This window comes from Ochotona curzoniae, unplaced genomic scaffold (assembly GCF_017591425.1).
Source record: "Ochotona curzoniae isolate NIBS_2020 unplaced genomic scaffold, NIBS_Ocur_1.0 contig_46, whole genome shotgun sequence".
Classification (NCBI taxonomy): Eukaryota; Metazoa; Chordata; class Mammalia; order Lagomorpha; family Ochotonidae; genus Ochotona; species Ochotona curzoniae.
The window spans coordinates 8752894-8766432 of NW_024466340.1; the positions used below are offsets into that span (position 1 = coordinate 8752894).

The window sequence follows — 13539 nt, forward strand, 5'->3', positions numbered from 1 at the left end:
GCCAGAGGAGGCCCCTGGTGGCCGTCCACACAGACCTGCATCCCAGGGGGCCTTTGCCACCTGCAGACCCCCTCCCACGTGCACAGCTTCCTGCCTGACTCAGCCAGCAGACGGCCCACGCAAAGTGCCACATCTGGGAAGCCCTTCCAGATAGCTCTCGGCCACCGCACCAAGAACTCACCTTCACCTATGCACTACCCCCTCCCTTGGGACCCTGCTAGGCAGCCCAGCTCTGCCCACGCACGCTCAGCTGCCCTGAGCCAAGATGCATGCTGCCCTGAGTGCATGAAGCCCCAGCACTGGGGGTCTCCCTATCTCCCCACCCTCCGTCACCCCCGAGAATCCTCTCAAAGGGAGAAAGCTGGGGGTCAAATGGATGATGGTGCATCGAGGAGGGCCAGGAAAGGGCCGCGCATGCTGCCCAGGCCAGGGAACTGAGGCAGGGAGTACAGGAAGTATCCTCAGCCACTGCCCTGGACCCCCAAAGGTCTGCTGTCCATCACTGAGGTGTGCCCTCCCCTGCACCTCCATGGCACCTGTCAGAGCCTGCCAGCGGGCACTAGCTCCAGCTGGCCTTTCACACAGCGTCTCGTGAGAGGCCAATCCGAAAAGTTCCATGTCTCAGATGAGAAAACAGAGGCACAGAATTCACAAGCAGCTAGGATAGACACAGAGGTTAGCTTCGAGGTCCCAGCCCCATGGCCCAGCGACTTCTGTAACACCTCACACACTGGCAGCAGGGTAAGGGCCCCGGTGCCACTCAGGAGGGAAGTCGGCTGCAGCCACCTGCTCCCAACAGCAAGGGGAGGCAGGATTCAGAACAGAAACAGCCGCTCCGGCTCCAGTCCAGCACCTGTCTCTCCAACAGGTCCTTGAGGGCTGTGAGGGGCAGGCGCACACACCAATCACACATACTCACAGTGCACACACATGGACACATGATTCTGCACTGCACACACGCACAACGTGCACACATATACGCACACATATGTGCACATGACACACGGGCACACAACACACATGCTTGTTCATACTGCACACCATACCACACACATGCTCACACACGGCACATGCACACACAGTGCACACACGGACACGCACACAGCAGTACACACACGTGTATACACGTGCACATAACACACGTGTGCCTGCACACACACACACACACCCCCCCCCCCCACTCTCTCCTCACTCTTTCACGTGATGCCTGGGAACAGGGCCGGGTCCAGATCCTTCCACAGGACCAGCTCTGGGCAGCCTGGGGCCATGTAAAGTGTCCCCATTTCACAGCATTGTGCACCTGGGGCCTTGTTTTCAACCACAGACCCTGTCCTGCAACAGGGAGGAGCTTAGCCGGGAGGCAGGACCTCCCTCCCCGGCCCCCACCCCATCGAGTTTGTTGTGGCTGCCTTGGGTGCAGATGAAAGGCAACAGTACGTCTTTAAGGAGCCAGCGCAGCACGGGCAGCGGGGCAGTAAAAAGGCTGATGCCTGTTCTGGAGAAGGAGTTTAATCTAATTTAGTTGGAGGGCGTCTGTGTGCAGTGTTGTTTTTCGGAGTGTGGGAATAGCGGAGAGGGGAGGCCCAGTTGAATGGGCCCTCTGCGCCAGGAGCAGTGGGGAGCCTGGTGGACGCCAGTGATCCAAAGCCAGGCCTTGAAAGGGGATTAGAGAAATGGTCTCATTTGCAATTCACGCCGATGCCCCCCACGGAACCCTTGGTAATATTTCAAACCCCTTTTCAAGGGAAGTGGCCTTAACATAGCTGCCTCCACGGCCCCAGAGGCCCAGTGGCCGCCCGCTGCGAGGTGTGGGTGAGCCACCGTGGGCTTGCCCCACCCCACACACCCGCCCCTCACACGCAGGTGTCATTAATGTCCCCTGCCTGTCGGATGGGCCACAGACGCGCGGTGGCCTCACTGCTGGGCTGCTCCCCCCCGCCCCAGAGACCCCTGGGGGAAAGTGTGGGGTGAGGTGGGGCAGGGAGCAGCCATCTCCCCCACCCCCGAATTTTGTCTCTCATCCTGAGGTTCTTTGGGGTTCAGCACAGGACGGGGAGGGGGGTGTGGGCAGCTGTGGGTAAAAATATCACATTCTAATCTGACTCCAAGGTAGCCTGGAAAGCCGACGGTGCCCAGCAGGTCCCGCTGGCACCCGAAGCCGGAGAGGCCAGGACGGCAGCAGGACCCGCCAAGCCCAGGGCTCCCGAAAAACCTTAAGCTTTTCAGCTCAGAATTTACCAACAGGCCTCTCCTGCGTGGATTTTTCCCCCCTAAGCTTCACTCCTATTCCGCACGGTTACTCTTCCCATTAGCTTGTAACACGCTAAGCGTGCGGTTTAATTTCTTTTATTGCTGTGAGCCTCCGCACTTTTCATCTTAAAGACATTATTCGGGTTTTCTCTAATCCCGTTTCAGAAAGCCAGGCGCACGGTGCTTACAATTTCCATTGAGTATTACATAATACGAGAAGATAGAACTTTGACTCGCAGCACTGCCCGTGTCTTTCCGACTCTGCTAGCTTACGCGGAAAGGGCTGCGCCTCTGGTTCCCCGTCCCCAAGTCCAAGAGGACGGACGGCCGGGAGCCCCTTCCCGGCGCGACCCCTGCAGAAAGGCTACCTCGCCAGAGCCCTGCTCTCCCTGGCACGTTTGCAAGAGCGAGCCGCGTTGGGGGGTACTGTGGACACCTCTCTCTGTCTAGGTTTGAAAGGTGGCCGGGGTTAACGTATATATTTATATTTATCCCTCATTCCTCCATTATTTGGAATCATGTTTAATTATAAAGTTTCATTAAGAACCTTTGCTCAAAATTTTAGAGGCCTAACAAGATTTCCATTAATTTAAACATATCGCTATTCCCACCACGGCCCCCATGCTTTCTTTGCCCGCTTTCATCCATGGTTAAATATGTAAATAAAATGTCTAAAGTCATTCTTCAAAGAAGACAAAAGAAAAAAGAGCTGAGGAGAAAGACAGCCATAAAATTCCTCCCCATTCTCCATAACATTTGCCGGAGGGGGGCCGATTGCCAGCCCGGCCGAGCAGCAGGGGACCGGCCGCCGCTCCGAATCACGCCGCTCCAATCCCACACAGCAAAGAAAATAAAATAAAATATCTTTTCAGCTGCAGCCATCAAAAGGCCCTTTTCATTTATTAGTTCCAGAGCTATCTTCCAGGGGCTCGCTCCCTTCCCCAGGATAGCCAGGACCGGTGGCTTCCGACACAGCCGGGCAGAGCCAAGCTCTTCTGCACACATTTTTATTTAAAAAATAAAAAAAAAAAAAGGAAACTGAAGTGGCCATGGCTAAAATAATAGGTCTGAACATGGCGGAATTGAAATGGCACATAAAAGACCAATTAGGGGCACTTTCCCCAAGAGCTCGCGTCGGCTCCAGCCTCACGCCGGCTCCCTTCCACGGAGGGGGGAGGGTCAGGAAGTAGAAGGGGTGCCCAGCAAGGAAGGTTCTAGAACAGCCCAGCCAAGTCTGCCGAATCGTTCACGTAAAGTTTTTGAAAATAACTCTAGAGCAAGGGGAAAAAAAAAAAAAAAAAGCCAGCCAGCCAGCAGCTGTCGCGGTAAAGAAGTGAAGTTACTCTTGGGCGACCTCAGCGGCGCTTGGCGGGGCAGGGGCGCGGCTCGCTCTCCGCCCACCTCTCCTTCTGGTCCCGCGCCAGGGAGGCCCAGGAGCCCCGGGCGCCAGGCGCCAGCCAAGAGCGCACGGGAGGACAGCGGCCAGGCGGCTTCCTCGGTGCGCGTCCCAGGAAGCCACTGCGTTCCCGCCAGCTTAGAGACCGAGACCCCGCTGCCCGCCGGGCCTCCTGGCGCTTCCCCGCCGCGGAGCCCGATCCCGCGGCGTCCACCCGGTGCCAGGGCAGGTGATGCCGCCGGCACGCGCCGCGTCGGGAAGCGGGGTCCAGGGCGCTGTGCTGAGGGGGCTCGGCCGCCGAGGGGCCCCAGCCCGGCAGCGCGCACCGCCTGGCGCGCCACGGCCCGTGCGCCCCTCGGCCCAGCACCCAGCTCCGGGCGGGTCGCCAAATCCTAGAAACACCCAGCGAGCCAACGACTTCCTATAATAAATAAACTGCCACGGCGGGGGTCTCCGGCTGGGAGTCCGGCCCCCTCCTCCCCAAGCCCCAGCAAGCTGCTCCCCTCCCCACCCCCACCCCGCGCCGCCTCTCCAACCTCCCGGCCGCCCTAAACTCTGCCTCCTGCCCCTCCCCCTCCCTCGCCGCTTTGAAATTTCAAAGAAATCCCCTCCCCGGAGCCGAAGCCCCCCGGGCCGCGGAGATGCGGCGGTTTACGAGCCGAGAGCCCACTTTATGGCCCGGGCCGTAAAACGCAAATCCCACTCCTCCGCCCGAGACCCTCCATAAAAGTAAGGGCGCTGCGCCCCCAGGCCCCCGCCCACTCGGCGTCCAGGGGCTTGCAGGGCCGGGGGGTGCAGGGCAGGTCCCCGGGAAGGGGGCCGGGCTGCCGGCGGGGGGCTCGGCCCCGCGACGCCCGGAGCGGGCTCCCCCGGCCGCCGGGCTTTTCTCATGCAAAGCAGCGGCGGGGCGGGCCGGGGCGGGGCGCGCTGGAGGCGGGGCCTGCCCGCGCCCCGCTTCTCCTTCCCCCGCGCCCTCTTTTTGGCGAGTCTTCTCCTCCCGGGACGCCAGGCGCGGAGCAGCTGGCGGCGGGGCCCGGCCGAGGCCGGCGCAGGGGGAGGGAGGAGCGGCCGCGGCGCGCCGATCGCCCGCTCCGGACGCCCCGCGCACCGGCGCCCCCCTCCCCCGGCAGCGGAGGCCAAAGTTGGCCGCGGCCCCGCAGCGGAAGCCCGCGCCCGCCGCGCCGAGGGCCCCGGGGCCGCCCCCTCTCGCCGCCCGGTACCGTGCGCACACTTCGCTGCTCTCCGCTTCCCCCTGCCTTCCCCGCGCCGCGGCCGCCTGCTCGGTGGAGGGCGCCCCGGGCGCGCCGGGCGGGCATGGGCGGGGGCCCGGGCCGGGGCGGGCAGCCGGCGGCCGCAGCTCGCGTCCGGGCACGGCGGCTGTGAGGCGCGCGCGGGGAGCTCGCGGCTCCGGGCCCCTCCGACGCCAGCATGCGGTGCCCGGGCCCCCGCCTGTGGCTGGTCCTGCAGGTGGTGGGCTCGTGCGCCGCCATCAGCTCCATGGACCGGGAACGACCAGGCGACGGCAGGTGCCAGCTCATCGAGATCCCCATGTGCAAAGACATCGGCTACAACATGACCCGCATGCCCAACCTGATGGGCCACGAGAACCAGCGCGAGGCGGCCATCCAGCTGCACGAGTTCGCGCCGCTCGTGGAGTACGGCTGCCATAGCCACCTCCGCTTCTTCCTGTGCTCGCTGTACGCGCCCATGTGCACCGAGCAGGTCTCCACGCCCATCCCCGCCTGCCGCGTCATGTGCGAGCAGGCCCGGCTCAAGTGCTCCCCGATCATGGAGCAGTTCCACTTCCGGTGGCCCGACTCCCTGGACTGCGGCAAGCTGCCCAACAAGAACGACCCCAACTACCTGTGCATGGAGGCGCCCAGCAACGGCTCGGACGAGCCCAGCCGCGGTGGCCCGGGCCTCTCCCCGCCGCTCTACAGGCCGCCGCGGCCGCACGAGCACGCGCCCCCGGAGGGCGGCCCCGGGCGCTCCGCCGCCGCAGCTGCCGCCAATGCTGCGGGCTGCGATAACCCGGGCAAGTTCCACCACGTGCAGAAGAGCGCGGCGTGCGCGCCGCTGTGCGCGCCCAACGTGGACGTGTACTGGAGCCGCGCCGACAAGCGCTTCGCCGTGGTCTGGCTCGCCGTGTGGTCCGTGCTGTGCTTCCTGTCCAGCGCCTTCACCGTGCTCACCTTCCTCATCGACCCCGCGCGCTTCCGCTACCCCGAGCGCCCCATCATCTTCCTCTCCATGTGCTACTGCGTCTACTCCGTGGGCTACATCATCCGCCTCTTCGCCGGCGCCGAGAGCATCGCCTGCGACCGCGACAGCGGCCAGCGCTACGTGATCCAGGAGGGCCTGGAGAGCACGGGCTGCACGCTCGTGTTTCTGGTGCTCTACTACTTCGGCATGGCCAGCTCGCTGTGGTGGGTGGTGCTCACGCTCACCTGGTTCCTGGCCGCCGGCAAGAAGTGGGGCCACGAGGCCATCGAGGCCAACAGCAGTTACTTCCACCTGGCCGCTTGGGCCATCCCCGCCGTCAAGACCATCGTGGTGCTGGTCACGCGCCGGGTGGCCGGGGACGAGCTCACCGGCGTCTGCTACGTGGGCAGCATGGACGTCAGTGCCCTCACGGGCTTCGTGCTGGTCCCGCTGGCCTGCTACCTGGTGGTGGGCACCTCCTTCCTGCTGTCGGGCTTCGTGGCCCTCTTCCACATCCGCCGGGTCATGAAGACGGGCGGGGAGAACACGGACAAGCTGGAGAGGCTGATGGTGCGCATCGGGGTCTTCTCCGTGCTCTACACGGTGCCCGCCACCTGCGTCATCGCCTGCTACTTCTACGAGCGCCTCAACGTGGACTACTGGAAGGCCCTGGCCACGCAGCACAAGTGCAAGGTCAACAACCAGACGAAGCACCTGGACTGCGTCATGGCGGCCTCCATCCCGGCCGTGGAGATCTTCCTGGTGAAGGTGTCCATGCTGCTGATCATGGGCATCACCAGCGGCATGTGGGTCTGGACCGCCAAGACCCTGCAGTCCTGGCAGAGCGTGTGCGGCCGCCGGCTGAGGAGGAAGAGCCGCAGGAAGCCGGCCAGCGTCATCGCCGCCGCCGGGGGCATGTACAAAAAGGCCCACCCCCAGGGGCTCCCCGCCCCTCCGACCTGCGTGTGAGCTGGGGGCCGGCAGGCGCTCCACGCGCTCCACGCGCTCCACGCACCCGTCGCGATGTGTTTTGCTCTTTTGACGTGGACGTTAAGGAAGAGATGAGAAGCGTCCATCGTGGGATCCCGGCTGCTGTGACGCGCTGAATGTGTGTAAAGGAACTGTGGAAGCTTTCGCTCTGTGTTTGCTGGGGGAAGGCACGCCCCCAGCGAGCCCTGGTGTGGTTCGTTTCTGGCGATGGAGCCACTCTGAAGCGAGCTTCTGGCCAGAACCCCTCAACTATGAGTGCAGGAGCCCCCCACTTAAAGAGTCAGATGACTTCTCTGCAAAGTGAAGACCCCCGCCCCACTTGGCCAGTGACCCGCCCCTTCCCTGGCAGCCCCCAGGGAGGCTGCCAGCCGGACAGCCACTTGTGTGCGTGGAGGGAAGGGGGTCCCGGCCACCGCGGCCGTCTGGGGGTTCGCGGCCTCCTCGCCGGTCTGCAGCCCTAGAAGCACACGCCTTCCCATGCCGAACGTTGGCGAAATGAGACCATGTGCAATACATTCCCCTCCACAAAAATGAGAAGAGAAGCAAGTATTTTGCTGCACATAAAGACAGCAAGAGGCCTCCTCGCGCCAGAACTGAGGCCTGGCCCCGGGCGGCCCTCTACTGTCACATTTTGTGGCTTTTTAAATGGAAGCCAAGCCCACTATGCCTCGGACTGACATGTGGAAAGGCCGGGAGAGGGGCTCGCTGACTCTGTTGTCGTGAACGGAGAAGCCACTGGCTGCTCGTGTCTGCAAGAGACGGTGTTCTTCAGGCTCCACTATTTTATTAAAAATAAAAGATGTTCTTTAGTTTCCCGTAGTCCTTTGCTGTGAGCCTTCTCTGGGTGTGGAGGGAAGTCCCGCGGCCGCCGGTGGCCTTGTCCGTCCCTCCTCGGCAGACGGGCCCATGTGGCCCAGGGCGGTGTGAGTGGGTCGTGGGAGGAGGCCGCATGGGTGCTTCACGGGGCCGACCTTCCCGGGTATCGGCCATCAGTTGGCAGAGGACAGGAGGAGGCGCAGCTCCCGCTGAGCAGTCTCCACTCAGCAGCCAGTTCAGACCAAAAGGGGCCCAGCGCGTGGTCGGGACTCTCTGAGGCTGGGAACCCCCCAGGAGCAAGCTGGGCCCTGCAGCAGCCCGTGCTCTCCAGGCTCAGCTCCCACACTGCAAGCAGCTGTTGCCATTCAGAGAGGGGCAGAGCCTGAAGCCAGGGCTGTATGCCCATGGCAGAGTGCATGGGAGCGTGAGACCCCCTCACGAGAGTGGGGGTGCAGGCTCGCAGCATCCAGGAGCGGAATGGCTAGGTGGTTTGGCACAAAGTTCGGGAGACAAGCTAGCTAGGAGTGCAAAGAGGAATGCAACTTTCATGCATTGAGACGACAAAGGCATGGGTTTGAGATGTCCCTAGGTGAGACTCGGTCAGCTGCCCGTCCCCAGCGGGCTCTCACACATGCCGCACAGCACAGTCTGTGTGTGTCACCCTCCCTGCCACTCAGTGTGTGAGTCTGAGAGCTTCCGAAATGCCAGCATGGGGGGGCTGTGGGGGCTGTGTGGGGTGGCAGCACTGTGGGGTCTAAAACTTGGGACTCGCACAGCACGGGGCAGGCTTTCCAACCCAGCCCCTAGGGCCCTGCAGGGCCAGGCTGTTGGCACCTGAGCTGAGTGGGCAGCGTGTGCAGTGACACGGGGGGGAGCTGCTGTTGGCTCCTGAGCTGTGAGGGACAGCGTGTGCAGTGACAATAGCATCCCAGCAGTGTCCTGGGCATCCCAGCCCGGCCTGAGCATCCCAGCGGCATCCTGGGCATCTCAGCGGCGTCCTGGGCATCCCAGCAGAGTCCTGGGCATCCCAGCAGTGTCCTGGGCATCCTGATAGCGTCCTGGGCATCCCAGTGGTGTCCTGGGCATCCCGATGGCGTCCTGGGCATCCCAGGCCGACCTGGGTATTCCAGGGACATCCTGAGCATCCCAGCAGCGTCCTGGGCATCCTGATAGCGTCCTGGGCATCCCAGTGGTGTCCTGGGCATCCCGATGGCGTCCTGGGCATCCCAGCCCGGCCTGGGTATTCCAGGGACATCCTGAGCATCCCAGCAGAGTCCTGGGCATCCCAGCAGTGTCCTGGGCATCCTGATAGCGTCCTGGGCATCCCAGCGGCATCCTGGGCATCTCAGCGGCGTCCTGGGCATCCCAGCCCGGCCTGGGTATCCCAGGGACATCCTGAGTATCCCAGCAGCGTCCTGGGCATCCCAGTGGTGTCCTGGGCATCCTGATAGCGTCCTGAGCATCTCAGCCCGGCCGGAGCACAGACAGCACACGCCAGCTTGGCCAGCGTGCTAGCTGCTTTTGCATGTTGCACAGGGAGTGTGGAGGCCAAGCTGAGGGGAGGAGGGCAGGAATGTTGCTGCCAGAGTGAGTGCTGCTAATTAAGGAACATCCCAGAAAACAGCCCGGCAGGAGCCAGCACCAGCCGCTGCCTCACCACACTGCTCAGAAGTCACCAAGATCTGCTTTGGGAGACTCTAAGACTTTGTCAATTAAAAAAAAAAAAAAAAAAAAAGGATCCAGGGTCTCCTCTAGGAACCTTTGGTTTCTCTAGAAAGAACCTCAGTTGTGACCTCAGCAACACGACCCCCTCCTTTCCTGCTCCAAAGGGAAAGGACCCACTGGCTTACGGCGAGGCCCTCAACAGGTGTGCACCAAGGGGCCCTTTGTGGCATTTTTAGCGAATATTTGCACTTAAAAAAAAATTCTGAGAGCTGCTCCCAACACTGTTTTAAGTATTTTGGGCAGAACTACAAAGTTATCAAGGCTGTCAGATGATGAATTGGAGTGAGGGTGAGGCGCCCCGGGCACAGGTGCTGCCTTTGATGAGCTTGCCCAGCGCCTGGGAGCGCCTCTCCCGTCCCGTCTCCCGTCCCCAGCTGCCTTCTGCCTGCCAGCCTCCCCCGGCCCTGGGGGCAGCAGCTCAACTTACCCCCACTGTCACTCCCCCTCTGCGGCTCCCAGCTGTTCCAGCTGCTGCAACACTGGGCTTTGGGGTCTCTGAAGGAGTCGGTGGGCGGCCAGGTCAGTGTCCCTCGTGGGTGGGTTGGAAGAAGTGTCCCTCCAGGCTGGGAGCGGAGACTCGCCCCAGAGCTAAATGCAGAAGCAGGGGCAGCCTTACTTAAGGACTGCTCTTACTTAAGGACTTTCTCAGCATGCAGGAAAGGTGAGCTCAGCGCGAGGTTCTAAATCGTGGTTCTGAAGACCCCGGTCCAGACAGATAAAAGGAAGACTTAGTGGGGGAAGGTCTCCGCAGCGCAGTCTGCCTTAGAAAGGCTCGGTTCTTCCCCTGCGAAGTCCCCAGGCAGCTTCCAGGAGAGGATTTGTAGGCAGATGAAAAACAGCCTGTCCTCTGCCTGTGATGAGGTGCGGTGGGTGGAAGTTGTCATCTGGAGCTCTTGCAATCGTTTTGTGATCCTGAGGCAAAGGCCAAAACTCAACTCGGGGATGCCGGGCACGTCCAGCTGCCCAAGGAGGCCATCGGCTGCCTGCACTGCCTTAGTGTCAGCAAGCTGGGCCGCACCTGATACAGCCACGGGCTGGCCCGGGGCTCCACGAGCTCCACACATAAACAGCACCCCTGGCTGTGAGGAAGCACTGGGCCCCACGCAGTCACACTCCGCAGGTGAGGTCGAAGCTTTGGTCCGACCCCGCTCGCGCCAGCAGCGATGGAGTGGCCTGCCTCCCATGAGGATGCTCACTCCTCAGTTGCTCCTGCCGTCATTGTAAGGAGTTACGGCCCTGACACAGGCAACTGGGGCCTGAAGCAGTGGATGGGAATTCTGTGTGTCTGTGTGTGTGTGTTCAAATTGCAAATTCAAGAATATTTGCTGTAGTGAATTCTGTTTTTTGAAAAGTTTTGCTTTTTTGGAATCCCACACAATAAGATGAAATTGCTGCAACCATGATTAGGAAGGAATGTCATCTGTCAGGTAGTAACCTCGAGTATAAAAGAGCAATAACTAAAACAGACCAATGACCGGAGCAAAATGTAAAACGCAAATGCACTTGGGGCTTCAGTTCAAACAAATACGGGCCATGAGCTCCATGGAGAGTACTTGGCAGTGTGCGGGAAGTTCCGCCAGATCCCTTCCTCACATCCTTGATCCAAACTAAACATGTCCATGGGAAACAGTGCTGCCACTGGGGGAAATGAGTGCTGGGACTCTGCCTCAGTGACTGAGGATTGTTCATTTGTGGGCAAAAGTCATCTGAAGGTGACATCAAAGCCATCCTTAAAACGCGTGATTGCATACGTGAGAGTGTCAAGTGCTGGGAAGCAAACATATTTTTAAAAAGAAATACAAACTCATTATAAACAAAATTAAAAATTGAATATGCTGGTTCCTTATCTGGGTCTGTGAATATGCAATCATTAGGAGATACATTGGAAGGCCTGCACGGCTCCCCCACCCTAACCCTAACCCTAACACGGCTCCCCCAGCACAGCCCAAGAGTGCATGTGCCAGGGCACAATAGCCCCGTCTTCCACGTGGGTGCTTTGTCTTCAAAACCCAGAAACACCTAGGTGGGCCCCAGCGGCTGAGAGCCAGCCCTAGGTGGCAAAAGCAGGAATGCCAGGTGGGTCTTCCAGCTAGGGGGCAAGTGCAGCCTCTAGCACTCATTGTCCATCCAGTAAGTCCACTCCCCCAAAGCGTCTTGAAAAGTGGGGCAGCCTCCCCGGAGCCAGTAAGCAGGTGATTGCTCCCTTTAACCAGGACAGCGTGCAGCATGAGGCTGGGGGGCTCGCGCAGGAGGCAGGTGCCCTCTTTGCCAGCATGGCAGCTGTTGGGCACTCGGGACATCACAGTGTTGTTCCTGGTACCAGCTACACAGCCCAGATGGTGCGACACCAGCCTGACTCAGAAAATGCACATATATCCTTGGAAGGACAAGCCGCTCACGGGCCATCAGCTGTCAGGGAGTCGCCAGGTCACCCCCACCTGTTTGTTTCTGACAATAAGTGCGTCCTGTGTGGATGGACGGCAAGCAGGCCGCAGGTGCCAGATGAAGAGAGATGGAAAACTGGCAGAAAATGCAGAGATGGCCAGAGAAGCTGAAGAGGTGGATGGCAGATACACGTGGCCTGCTGCGACCCACGAGGGCATGTGATCTGCTGACCCTGGCCGCATCCTGGGGCCTCTGTTGCAACTGGCCTGGGGTCTCTGCTGCGGTTCTTCACCCCCTGCACATTTAGGGGCTGCATATCCTGCCCCCCAGCCACATACACACAATATGGCGGCACACGCTCACACACAGTCCCATGCAGCTTTCCCCACACGCAGTGTCATACACGCACGCGTGCGGCGTGCCACCCTCCGGGCCCCTGTGCTGTGTCGTGTGTACCTGTATGCAGCCAGCAGCTCTGCCTAGCCCATAGTGAGTTTTCAGGGGCCACTGCCCCAAGAGGCTGGAACTGAGGCTGCCAGAGCCCCCCACCCCTGCCCAGGAGGGATCCTTCACGTCAAGGCTTGGGCAGGGAGCTCAGGCTGAGGCCGGCCCCTGCAGGAGCGGCGAAGCCCCCGTGGCCGCCCTCTGCACTGGGCAGAGGACCCAGGAGAAAAGGGACAGGGGCTTCCTCTCATCAGCTGCCTGCCTGCCTGACGCCTTCCATCTTTTGTTTTCGGGTGAAAAGCCTCCGAAGTGGTCCTGGGAGCAGATGGACTCCCCCCCCGCAGCCATGGCTCCGCAGCTCCTGGAGGCTGCCAGCCGTGTCCCTCAGAGCCCCGGTGTGGGCCCTGGGCCCACGGGGGACACGTTCCGTGGGCAGGGTGTGCTTGCTTGGGAGAAAACCTGGCTTCCCACTTCTAAGGGGGAGCAGGCTTAGACATAAACCAGGGCTCCCAGGGCCCTGACATCAAATGGCTCGGGGAGAGCCGTGTCCGATGAGTTCAGCAACATAAGGATTGCATTTCCTTGCACATACACAGAGGTTATAAATTAAGGGGGAGAGTCGTGCTGAAACACGCTCTGGCGCGCGGCCAGAAAGGCCGGCCGGGCCGGTGGCTGAGGCAGGGCTCATCCTGCCCTCCTGCCCTGAGTCACCCCCGGACGCCTGCGGGCGGTGGGGACAGGCCAGCGCTCCCATGGCCCCCTTCCCCCGTGTGCTTCTGACCACGTGGCCTGGGCCCGTCTCTCCTGTGGTGGTCTCCGGGTGCAGCTTCGGGTTGACACATCCCCTCTCTGTGACGGCCCAGGTGCAGCAGCAGAAATTGCAATCTTTTTATGTTGAGGAGCAAGAGCAGAGAGGTGGGACTCTGGCTGACGGACACGCCTTTCCGGGGAAGCCTTCGCCCGCCTGGAACCATGAGAGCGGCGCAGTAGCTTTTCCGTGATTTTCGCTTAGACAAACTTAAACTGCGCAGGAAAACGTGGTGCTCCAGAGCATTGTACTTGAACTCCAGGGCTCTCCACCACGTTCACAGAAACCAGGCCGACATTTCTTTTTCCTTTGTTTTTTTGCAGATTTACAGAGACATGGAGAAACGCAGAGGCAGATCTTTCATCTCTGGTTCACTCTCAAGCAGCAGGAGCTGAGCCGATCCGAAGCCAGGAGCCAGGAGCTTCTTCCAGGCAGGTCTCCCGCGCGGGTGCAGGGTCCCGAGACTTTGGGCCGTCCTCCCCTGCTTTCCCAGGCCACAAGCAGGGCCAACATGCCAGCCCTT

General features: G+C 61.0%; 1 protein-coding gene across 1 annotated transcript; it reads left to right on the forward strand.

The window, feature by feature from the left end:
• Nucleotides 1–5048: 5048 nt before the first annotated feature.
• FZD10 (frizzled class receptor 10) lies at nt 5049–7650 on the forward strand. The gene has a single exon (XM_040987148.1). It carries the CDS (start codon nt 5075–5077, stop codon nt 6815–6817), a length of 1743 nt encoding a protein of 580 aa, XP_040843082.1. The 5' UTR covers nt 5049–5074; the 3' UTR covers nt 6818–7650.
• Nucleotides 7651–13539: the final 5889 nt, after the last annotated feature.

Coding starts and splice junctions, on each gene's coding strand:
- FZD10 (XM_040987148.1), top strand. CDS start 5,075: ATGCGGTGCCCGGGCCCCCGCCTGTGGCTGGTCCTGCAGGTGGTGGGC.